This window comes from Lonchura striata, chromosome 15, assembly GCF_046129695.1.
Source record: "Lonchura striata isolate bLonStr1 chromosome 15, bLonStr1.mat, whole genome shotgun sequence".
Lineage (NCBI taxonomy): Eukaryota > Metazoa > Chordata > Aves > Passeriformes > Estrildidae > Lonchura > Lonchura striata.
Genome location: NC_134617.1, coordinates 4,582,673 through 4,594,790, shown reverse-complemented (window position 1 = coordinate 4,594,790; position 12,118 = coordinate 4,582,673). Strand labels below are relative to the sequence as shown.

The following is a 12,118-nucleotide window of genomic DNA, read 5'->3' as shown; positions in this document are numbered from 1 at the left end:
TGAACCCCAGGTTTGAGGGGCAGCAGGGCAGCCCCAAAAGCTGAGCCCCAGGTTTAGGTGCAGCAGGGCAGCCCCAAAAGCTGAACCCCAGGTTTAGGTGCAGCAGGGCAGCCCCGCAGGCTGAGCAGGAGCCCACGGGCCGTGTGTCCCCTCTGTGTTGCAGGCTGGAGTCGCCCACGCGCGCGCTGGTGATGGAGGCTCCCAAGGGCATCGAGATCAACGCCGAGGCCGGCAGCCTGAAGGCCACGTGCAGGACAGAGCTCAGGCTGGAATCCAAAGATGGAGAGGTGAGTGAAAAGCCCTGCAGCAAGCATGGGTGCCCTGCAGAGCTGTGGCCCTGTGGGTCTCCAGGCTGCTCTGTTTGAAAGCCTGGGGACAGTGGGCTCTCCTGACTTCATTGCTGCCCTCTCTGATTAAACACATCCCATGCAAATCAGGCTCACTCCATGGCAAAGGCTGATTCATTATTTTTCAAGTACATGGATAATAGCATCTGTTGTTCCAGCAGATTTATGCAGCTGTAAAATGCACACTGCTCCTAAATTCTTTGTTTCCTTGTCACTTTAAAACAAGATTTACTTGGCCAGCATAATTAAATCTTTTATCATATATTATTCTATAAGAAGAGCTTAATTCACTGGTATTGATCTGAAAAGCTTTTGTGGCTGATGTTTCATTCTGGAAAGAAAGGGGACATTAGGAGACAAGTTGTTGCACTGGAGAAACTTCCAAAGGGGAAGAGAGAACAATTAAAGCTGATAACATAGAGCAAAAGTTAAGTAGGTGTTGGGTTAAGCCTCTTCTGGTGTCACAAAATCATGAGGGCACATGGTTTTGATGGTTTTCTCATCCCCTCCTGCCACAGTGATGGAAGACACCAAAGGATGAGGCTGAGGAGCTCCTGGTGGGGAAACCATTGAGAGCCTCATCAGGAGGAGCTGCCCATGGAACACAAACCTCCAGGCAAGAGGGCTCCCACATAAGTTTTTATTTATCTTAGTGTCAGGGATAAAAAACAGACATTTTAATTTCAATTTTTGTTAATTCTAAACATTTGCATTTTAAGACAGTTCAAACCTAGACCGTGGATGTTAACAAAAAAAACCTCTGAAAAATACCAATTAAAAAAAAAAACCTACCTAATACACTGAGATTTAGTTCCAAGGCATTTCACAAATTCAAGCAGTTGCTTTCAATACTATGTTGCTTTTAAAATCCATAAATTGACTTGTATCTTTCAGGACATGAGATGGGTGGATACTAAACTGGGAGATTCTTACTGTCATTGATGATATTCTCAGTCATCCAGTATTATTCTGGGGTTCAGGTTATTTTACTGAATTTTGGCTGATACCAGAGCACTCCCCTGCAACTGCCACATGTCTGAGAGCTGCCACATGTTGTTTGCCTTATGTTGTTTTGTAAGGAGGAATTTAGGACTGTTAGAGCATTTGAGTTATTTTTAATAGACACAAAAGTGTTACACATATACATAAAATATGCATAAATTATACATAAAATATACATAAAAGTCAGTGCTGAGAGCCTGCAAATGTAACTGGCAGTGGGATCACAGTGACAGAGATCCTGATGGAGGAGCAGGGTTGGGTGGGTGTGAATCATCCATGCTCTCCATCTGACAGTGGGGTACCTCTGGTTGGATCAATCCAAACCTGGGATTGGATTCCTGGAGGTGTCCCAGGAAGCCAAAAGCCAAGAAAACACGGTGGGTACATCAGCAGAAACAAACTGGAGATCATGGTACAGGCAGATATTTGTATCAAATACCAAATTTGTATCAGACTTTCCCATCCTAAAACACTTCCCTACCTGGTTTTTGCATCAGCTGAGCTGTCTAGAGGAAGCTTCTTTAAACACAGAAATCAGAAATAACTCTTTCTTTAAATCAGAAATAACAGCTCCCTGCTAATTCTCTCTTTTTTTTCTCTTTCTCTCGCCACCTCCAACTCCAGATAACGTTGAATTCTGCAAAAATCAAACTACCTAACTTGCCTCAAGGATCTTCCTCTTCTGCAGGGTCCAGGCAAAAAATCTACGAGCTCTGTGTGTGTCCCAATGGGAGGCTGTTCCTGTCCCAGGCAGGCAGCAGCTCCACCTGCCAGATAAACACGAGCGTCTGCCTTTGAGAGACAATTTGCAGAGGGGGCATCACAGGCAGCACAAAAGCCAGTTCTGGTCTCACAGATCCAGCTGCCAACTATTTTTACTAGAACACAGAAAGCCTATCAAAGACTTTTTTTTTGTGTGTGCGCGCGCGTGTGTGTGAATATATATATAAAAAATATATATAAGATATATATATATATATATCCTCTGTGTAAAATGATGTTTCAGTACAAGGAATCCCAGGGTGACCCTGTTACATTTGTGTAGCATTTCTCTTTCCCACACCAAAATTTACTGGTACAATCTGCTGAATTGGATCTGATGCTCCCCTGGACCCTTCTGTATTAGGGTGCAATGATCACCCCTCGTTTTTGATCATGTTCAATGGGATTGCTGGCTGGGCAAGACCCTGGAACCAATGCAGACCCACCACCATCCAAAGGGAAGAGAAGCATCTCTGATTATTTTTGTACCATTAAATCAGTGGCATGAAAAAGAAATCATTTCAAAAACAACAAAACAGCCAGATGTGCTGTGGTGATCCCCTCCAGTGATCCAAGATACCTGAGGTTAAATTACTCTTTAATTATCACTTGAAGCATGGCTCCCTGTTGGGAGAGATGGATTCACTTGGGTGGTAGGAAAGTCCAGACCTTCATGCTGAAATAAGAAATGTGATTTTCTGAAGGCGTTCAACACTGGCCTGTCCATGGCTAAAGATGGCTTGTGTTATTCAGGTGTGACACATCAGGTCCAACATTAACCTAAAATCATCTCTGTGCTGGCAAAACTGGTGTTGTACTTAGTTATTGGAAGGAACAAAATTGTGAAAGTTGGACTAAGTAGAAAAATTCTGAATCTCTTTTGTTAACAGGTGTCCTGGATCGCCTTACAAACTCCCCATTAACACCTTCAATTTTGAACATAGTTGGTGTGAAGGTGTGAAGATTTAAGATTTGGACATGGCCTAAATACCTGTAGAAACAGAGAAAATCAACTAGAAACTGAGAAAATCATAAAATTAAGTGTATAATGTAGCTACAGTACCAGAATTTTTGTCATCTTTCTTTTCGAGATATACAGTCCAAGGTCACTTAGATTTGGTGGAAGCTGCAAATATCAGAGATGCTGACAATGAAAGACTTTTTTTAAGGATTTATAAAGATTGTGACAAAGCCAGATTACTGAAAGGAAGAGCTTTGGATGCTGGTTCCTCTAGAATTTGAGTCCCCCAAACTCTGTGGTTGGATCTTATCACGGTTGCATTTTTTCCTTATTTTAAAGTCTAGGAGTCACAGGCAGGATAAAACACAAAAATTTGATCTGGTAACATTACTTCCACTTCTGAAATTTTGGAAAATAATGATAAGAGCCCAGATCATTGAAATTGACCCATAATTTCATCCACATGCATGTAAAAATCCTAAAAAAACCCCAAATATACCAATTACAGCAAACGTTTCCAAGTCACAGTAAATATCACAAGGACAGCAAGGTTTCTAAGCCACTCAGATGCTTTTGAAATATTACCTCATGTGCAAATAAGACAGATCTGTGCCCATCCCTAATGATATCTAACCAAAGCTGGTATTCTTCAAGTGATCTTCAAGGCAAAACACAGCTGACAGAAATCTTGAAAAATAATTTAGCCCATTCCCTTTTTTTTTTACATCTTTTCATGTATTTTCTTGTGGTCTCAAGAGTACCAGGATTTGACTTTTTTTTTTAATTTTTTATTTTTTAATTAACAATTCTGGCTTAATCCAAAACTGATTGGACTCAGAGAAGATTTCTATGGAGTTTAGATTCGATGTGTTGCTGCCTAACAAAGCAGCACTCCCAAAAACATTCCTGAAAGAGGACTGAATTATTTCCTTTTATTTCAATAATGCTTTTCTGATATATTAACAAATTCAAACTATTTGTTAATGAATGATTCCTGTAATTATTATGTCTTGAGTCAACGTTTGAATGCAAAGGGTCACCCAGGGTAACAATTGTATTGGGACACAGGACTGTACCATCTCTGTTCAAAGAGGGGAATTGTGCCTATGCCTTAAGTCAATGCACTCAGCAAGGAGAAGCACATCATATTTATCTTGTTATTAAATCTAGTTTATTTGGGGGGCAGGGCAGGAGGGTGTCTTGGGAACTGGTTGTGCAACTTAAAACAGATACTGATGAAATACATTAAGACTGTAGGGGCACCTAGAATGATACAGACTTTTTTTTTTTCTTACCATGTTAATTATAGCAAAGTACTGTGTATGTTACCTCTGGGACCATGGCTGAAGTCCCATTCATAGTCCTACATTTACTGTAGATTTTTTTTCCCTGTTTCATTGAATACTGATCACAAACCTCATAGCAAGTGTGACCCAATCCATAACCAAATCCTGTGTGAGCAGTTTGAAGACATGTGCTGCAGGAAGAGTTCCCTGTCAAGGGATCAGATTAACTTTCCAGCCCTGGGAGTATCCAGGTGGGTGAGGAAGGCAGGGCTGAGCACAGGGACTGGCCCATCAGGGCTGCTGCATCCTGATTTCTGTGCTCTGCTCCAGACACAGCACAGCTCAGTCCTCATCCCTGTGCCACCCTCTGGCTGCTCCCAATTTCCATCACAACAAATTAATTTTGAGTAGCTGCTTTTCCCAGCTGGGCTCTTGGATGAGGTTATCACCACCTCCTATCACAACAGCCATAAAACTGCTAAGGTCATTCATATCTTGGTGTGAATTTCTGCTGGGGAGCTGATAGGAAATAACCTTAACACTGCAGATGCTTCTCTGAGGTGAACAAAGGGTACCTTAATTTTGTCTACAGAAAGAAATTCTTGCTTCAATATATTTTACAACTATGTTTCCATCTTTAAAAAATATAAAATTATGTATTGTGTTGAAATGTGAGGAATTGTTTCTAGAAAGAATGAACCCCTGTAGGGACTTGTAGATCATTTGAGCACCACTTGAGTTTTAAGACAATGGTTTAGGTTATGCTGCCTGTGCTGGTCAGCAAGTGGCAAACATAAACACAGGCTGGGCAGAGAATGGGTCAGGAATATTCCTGAGGAGAAGGACTTGGGTTGTTGGTTGAGGAGAAGTTCAACATGACCTGAAGTGCATTCATAGCCCAGAAAGCCAATCCTATCCCGGGCTGCATCAAAAGCAGTCAAGGGAAGGGATTCTGAGCTCTTGTGACACCCCACCTGCCGTGCTGTGTCCAGCTCTGGGGGTCCCAACATCAGAAAGGTGGGGACACATTTGGGTGAGTCCAGAGGAGACCAAAAAGATGCACTGAGGGCTGGAGCTCCTGTGGGAGTGCTGGGGCTCTTCACCTGGAGAAGAAAAGCCTCCAGGGAGACTCAGAGCCCCATCCAGTGCCTAAAGGGGCTCCAAGAGAGCTGGAGAGGGACTTTTAACTGGCTGGGAGTAACAGGGCATGGAAGAATGGCTTCAAACTGACAGCAAGCAGGGTTAGGTTAAATATTAGGAAGAAACTGTTTGCTGTGAGGGTGGTAAAGCCCTAGCACAGGTTACCCAGAGAAACTGGATGCCCCATCCTTGGTAGTGTTGGACGGGGCTTGTAGTAGACTGATCTAGTGGCAGGTGTCCCTGCCCATGGCAGGGGGCTGGAACTGGATGATCTTTAAGGTTCCTTCCAACCCAAACCATTCCAGGATTCTATGAAAGCAGAGCAAACAGGACTGTGTCTCAGATCCCATGGGAAAAAACAGGCATTTTGTGTAAAAAGCTGCCTGCTAACACATCCGGCCATCTCGCACTCCACAGTTTGTTGTGGAGTGGCTGACTCCTGTTGGACAAGGCAAGTGCATGAGAGTCCCTTCTCCTCCTGCCTTGCCCAGAGTTCCCTCACAGTAGCTGTACCTCTGTGGGCTGCTTTTCCCTGAATCCATTTAAACCCTGGCCAGAATTTAATCCATGTGCTCTACCTACCACTTATAAAATGCCAGAGGCAAACAAGGGTCTGTGTATTTTGTTGTTAATTGGGCCTGAAGTTTAGTTCAGTGGAGCATTTGCTGATCTCAAAATGGAGTTTAGTTTGTGTCTGCTGAGAGATGGTGATGACTTCATGGCCTGAGCTGGGAGCTGGGCAGGTGACATCTGGGGGCAGTGGGAGCACTGCCAGCCCTTGGGGTGGCTGTGGGGCTGAACCAGACCCTGCACTGCAGCTGTGGGCACTAAAACCCCACCCAAATGCTAATCATGGCACTGTGCCACCAGTGCCAGGCAGCCATGCAGGATTCATAAATGCATTTAGGTTTCTTTATAGGACTGCAGGACTTTGTCCAGTTTGCTGTAAATGTGACACTTCAGGAAAGGGTCAGGAGAATGACAGTGAGTGCTCACCTATGACTGGAACCTTCTCCATATGTAGTGTGTGACCCTTCTGTCACAGCTGAGGTAGGATGGGTCTTCTAAAGTAAGAAGACTTTGCCATGAGCAAAAGCAGAGATCCTGATAATGGCTGTACATCTGTACCCATTCTCCAGGTTTCTTTGTGGGTTTTTTTTGGCTGTTGGTTTGTTTGAGTTTTTTTTCATTTTGATGTGTATTACCCCATAGTGAAATAGGCAGTTAAAGAGTACAAAGAAATGTTAACAGTAAAGGACACCATCAGAAGGGGAAGCCAGTAACTATTACAATATGTATAAAGCCTCTCCAGGTATTCCTTTTTAGAGGTATGAGTGTGTGCAAGATTTGTATTTGGTTACCTCAGTCATGTGCTGTCTAACAGCTGTGTTCTGGAAGGGTTGTGGGGTTTTTTCTCCTCGTATGATTTACCACATTGCACAAGCAGAAAGTTTGAAGACATAAGCCTAAAAATACAAACTGCAGTATATGGTATAGAAAAATAAAGGCTAAGTAAAAATCCCTCTCTAGAAACTGCTCCACGGTTAAAGGGAGATTCCTGTGGAGCTTGAGAAGGCTAGCTCACATCACAACCTAGTGAAAATTCATCTTGTTGTCATAAGATGCTCATACGTGCACACAAATACACACACACTCGCATATACACTTGTTTACAACAAAAGCCAATTTTCTTTGTGTTTGTTTTATGGCTTTAAGTTTCACATTGCAAAAGAGAGTGAGACAAAGACCAAAGACTTCAAGAAGTTTATCCCTCTCTGGTTGCTGTCACACCTGAAATGCATTAACTTTAATGGTGCTTTTTCTGAACTGGGCAGGAAAAATGCAGGTGTATCATAAAGCTTCATTTGATAGAATAAAGTGGCAGGAAGGCTCTAACATGGTTAACGGGGAGAGGAGGAAATAATGTGAAAAATCTTGAAATGTGTGCAGAGGGCAAGGTTACCTGAAATCTGAAATGTGGAGAAATAGCCCAGAAAGCTTAAAGACATCATCCTGGGCTAGAAGTATAAATAAACTGAGTAAATGGTGCCAGCTGTTCACTGGAGCATTAGCAGGGCAGGAGCTCCAGTGGCTGCTTTGTGGAGAAGAGTAACTGCTGCAATGATTTCATTTCAGAAGTACCTACACTAAAAAAAAAAAAAAAAAAAAAGAAAGAAAAGTTAGAGGCTGTGCTCTTTTTTATGGCTGACATTTTAAATTTTGAAATGTCATCATCCAGAATTCACCCCAGCAAGCACGGGGCGTGTTCCTGCCAAGCTTTGCCAAGCGCTGCTTTGGTGCTTTTTGAATGTGAAAATACCAGCCTTTTTATTGCCCTGGCTGTTCAGGAACGTGATCCTGGCAACTGTTCTCTTTTCCCCATTTTAACCTCTTTTTCCTCTGCACTGAAATTGCTGTATAATGTTTTGGTAGGTGGCATCCTGCCCTCAAATCCAGCAGCCCCCAAATCCAGCAGCCCCCAAACCCCAAAACCTGCATGTAGCAGTGGCATGACCATAAAACTGGGGACTTCAGGTAAATTCTGCCTGGCACTTGCTGTCCATTCACAGCTTATGTAGCCAAGCTTATGGCTGTGAGTGGAGCAGGGTTAAACACTGACGTGGTGCTGAGGTTATTCAAGCAAGAGTGGAGTGAATTAAACAAGGCAGGTAGGAGGGAAGGGGAAGAAATGGGGAGAGACATCACCCTAATCACAGTAATGCAGTCAACGTCTCTGTCCCTTTGCACTATTATACTTTAAATTAATAACGTCCATTTTGCTAAATATGGTGGCAATTATGCTTGATCTTTTCATGGAGCTCAGTGGAATTACTGTCACTGAAACCACTTAGAGCTCGGGCTGTTCAAGATTGCTGGGGTGTTGTTTCCATCCACAATAACCACAGTGGCTTGGGGCTTGGATGGAAATTATAGTGAATAGCTTGTATTTAGAAAGCTTTTAAGTCTGCTGTGGTTGAGAGGCCCCTGGTTATGAACATCCAGCCCTGAGGCTTTATCATTTCAGCCTCTCTTGTCCTGCCACTTGAATTGTATTGTGCCCTTGTGAAAAGCGACACACGGTGTAAAGAACACAGGAAAAGATGGATATTTAAAGCTGCAGGATTTTTATCTGAAATGAAGAAGGAAATACAATCAGCGTGCCCCACTGAGATTTCCTATCCAAATCACTTTAAACTAGAGGTGCAAGTCCCTTAAAAATTAATTTGCTACAAGTGTCATTCCTGCAGCAAAGTTAGCACTGGTGTCTCTCCCAGGACATGTCTCACCTTCTTGCAGCTGGAGCCCTGTGGTGGCACAGATTTTGTAATCTCCAGTCAGGAGAGATGGGCTGCCTGTTCAGAGGAAGTCAGGTTTCCTTTGAGGCAGCTGATCTCCATGGATTGAGCTTTTGTTAGCTTTTAACAGGGATTGAAGAATAGGAGGGATAGGTCCACTGTGAAATGATATGTAATTGTATGTTTGCCTCATTTAGTTGGTTGAAGCTTTCCATCAGGAAGATAAAATATCAGGGGCAATTTCTGTGAAAATTTTACATTTACACTGTGCCACCAAACGCTTCAGATAAAAACTTGCAGCTTTAGCTAAGCAGTCTTCTCTTCTGAGATTAAAAAGGCCTCTTTGGAGCCTCTCATCGGGTCCTACCCAAATGAAAAGTTTTACCACTTCTAGCATATTTGTCATTATAGGAACAGGCCCATTGCAAGGCACAAGTCATGTGCATCTTTGCATGTAACAGGAATTTTAAATTGCATTGTACTCTTACATTTTTTTCCCCATTCAAAGGCTTAACCACTGATAGGAGATAGAGCCCTCCAAAACCTTTACTGCTAAATGCATTATCTCTTCCTAAAGCAATGTATATCCTTTGGTCTTTTAAAAATTTCCTCATAATGGAGTCCTTGAAACATCTTAAGGCAGGCTCACGCTGGAGAGCAAGAGAGCAATTATTTGTGGGTGGTGCTATTTTTGCTGAGGCTTGGATTGTAGCTGAAAAAATATTGCTGCTGCCAGAGCTTTTCTCACACTCCCTTAGCTGCAAAGCCCACCAGCTGGATCTCCCCAGGGTGGCTGCCTTAGAGCAGGGAGTGACCTCCCACACCAAACCACAGCCTGATGATTTTTGTCTTTGGCTGGGTCCTCCTCTGGCCCTGTGCAGTCTGTCACAGATAATGAGACACTTTGGCAGTTTTAGTGGTTCTGCAGATGGTACCAGATGATGTGTGCCTGTGCCTGAGTGGGATAAATGATGCTGCTCGTTGTTGGGTGCTGTTCTCACAAGCCTTTGGCCACCTTGAGAGCAGGAACTCCTGAGGCAGGCACTGCTGGAGGAATTCACTTTCTTGTCACTTTTTGTGGGTTATCGGAGTGAGCCCAGAAGTGAAGATGAACAAATCCTGCAGAGTAAGAGTGTGCCAGAAACCTCAGAAAGGGCAGATCTGAGCAAGCAGTGTCCAGTGTGTTTGTCAGAGAAGGGCTTAGTGGGCAGCATTCACACCTGCATTCCTGCCTAGGCCAGAGCTTTCCCTGAGCTGTGACCCAGACCTTGGTCTGGATCTGCCCTGTTGGTAGTTTGGGAGCAGGGAAGGGACTGAGCTGCTGGATTTGGATTTTGTTTGTGGCTTTGTTTATTTTTTCCCACCTCGTATTTGAATTAGTTTCCCTGCGAGCAAATGCCAATAGAGTTGTCAATATTCACCAAAAAAATCTCCATATATGTAGAGCCAACAGCAAAACATTCAGTGAGAGTCAAAGGAAACCTTGTTCATCTACAGCAGCAGCAGAAAAGGCATGACCCCTATGCTACAGCAGTTTTCATCTGTGATGGGAAAACACTTTGTCTGACCTCTACTCTGAAAACCACCAATGACCTTGATCATGTAAACAGGACAAAATGAATTTAAAGTCTGATCACAGTTCTCATGACAAAATTCAGATTTGTTTGGCTTTTTTTTTTTTCCTTTTTAATTTATGTATGTGTGTGGTTGTGTGGGAAAATATAAAGCTTTTTTGTATCAAATAACATCAATCCTTGCACACTCTATGCAAAATTTTGTAAGCATTGCAATAATGCTATGAATTACACAAGGAACTATTTTAACTTTATTACACTTTCTGTATAAAAAAAAAAGTTTGTATTTAAATGATTTCAACTGCAATCTTGTAAAATATATTAATAAAATAATGATTGTTAAGAAGGAAAGAGATGTTGGGGATTTTTTTTGTTGATCACTGAGTGATCTGTTTCACAGGAGCAAGAACCTGGATGTATTTATGCCAAAAATGCTGTAGAAGATGGAATGAGAATTTCTGCGAATTGCTGTTGGAAGAAAACCTGTAATCAACAAAGGAATTTTTTCTATGGGCAAAGTTGAATCTTTCTTATATTTGTAGATTTTCTCACCTTTGCCCTGATATTAGAGACTCACAGCCAAGACCTGCTGCAGGCACTGAGTATCACAAACCTCTCAGAGAGCATCACTTGCTGGTGAAGAGAATCTGGTGCTGCTTGTGCTCAAACCAGCAGGAGCTCAGGCTTTTCCAAGAGTGCCCAGAGCTGGGTGCACACATCCAGGAACAGATCCCCACCTGCACACACTGGAGGAAGCAGAAGCTCAAGCCTGCCTGTGAAAATATATTAATTAAAAAAAAAAAAAAATTAAACCCCAAAATCAACAGCCTCTGGACCAAGTCACAAAAAGCCTGTTGGAAACCTCTGGCTGCTTTAATGATCCATCAGTTTTATTTTAATTGGCCAACTAATCAGCTGCTCATTGGTGACTCTGCACATGCCAGGCAATCACTTCTGAGGGCATTTTGCAGGAGCTGGGTTTTAAATATGAATTTGTTCATCCTGGATTTTGTTAGTAAATGAGAGCATTGATTGAGGCTCATTATCTGAACAAATTGCAAGGTTTCAATCTGGGTGGAAAGTTGTTTGTGCCTTCAAAACCCCTCAGAGAGAAAAAGCCCAGTCCCCACTGGGACGCAGCCAGAATCCAGGCTGGAGGAACACTTGTTTATCAGTTTGCAGAGGCTGCTGTTTTCCAGGCTCCACATAAGTTCCTTCAGTTCTGCTGGGTGGGCACACAGAGTTTTCTGGTCCCTCACTGGGTCTTGGATGTTTGTCCTTTAAAAAATATTTTAAAAATATAAAAGATATCTTTCAGCTAAACTTCAGCTGCAGTTATTGTCCTGAATTTGGAATTTCCAACCAACCGACAATGGAATAATTCATGAATTGACCCCCATCAAGCAGCACGTTGGCAGGAGGTGCCCAGCCCCCAGGAGAGGCAGCTCTGTGTGGCTGAGCAGCACCAGCAGTGCCATGGCAGCAGTGCCAGCACCTTCCCCAGCCCTGGGAATCCTCAGCACCTGCCTCAGTGGGCTGGGATTTCAGCACTGACGAGTTCAGCAGCTCAGCCTGAGCAGCAGCATCTTTGCAGTGCCCCCATGCTAGAAATGATGGGTGGTGCTCAACAGCAGCAGCATCTGCACCATTTCTTTTTTAAGTCTGGAAAGCCAAAACCAGGATTTGGCTTCCAAAATCAGCTCCTGGGAAAATCATCAAAATGTAATTTCCTCCCAAGTATCTTGCTCTT

The 12,118-nt window shown here is 43.0% G+C and overlaps 1 protein-coding gene across 10 annotated transcripts in view; it reads left to right on the top strand.

Annotated features, from left to right (window-relative positions):
• SGCD (sarcoglycan delta) overlaps window positions 1-10,719 on the top strand; it is a 315,949-nt gene extending 305,230 nt beyond the window's left edge. For all 10 annotated transcript variants that reach the window (XM_021552248.2, XM_077786667.1, XM_077786666.1 and 7 more), the window contains 2 exons: window positions 164-287; window positions 1,974-10,719. In XM_021552248.2, coding sequence (XP_021407923.1) covers window positions 164-287; window positions 1,974-2,147 — 298 coding nt within the window. In that variant the 3' untranslated portion in view covers window positions 2,148-10,719. The remainder of the gene's footprint in view (window positions 1-163; window positions 288-1,973) is intronic.
• Window positions 10,720-12,118: the final 1,399 nt, after the last annotated feature.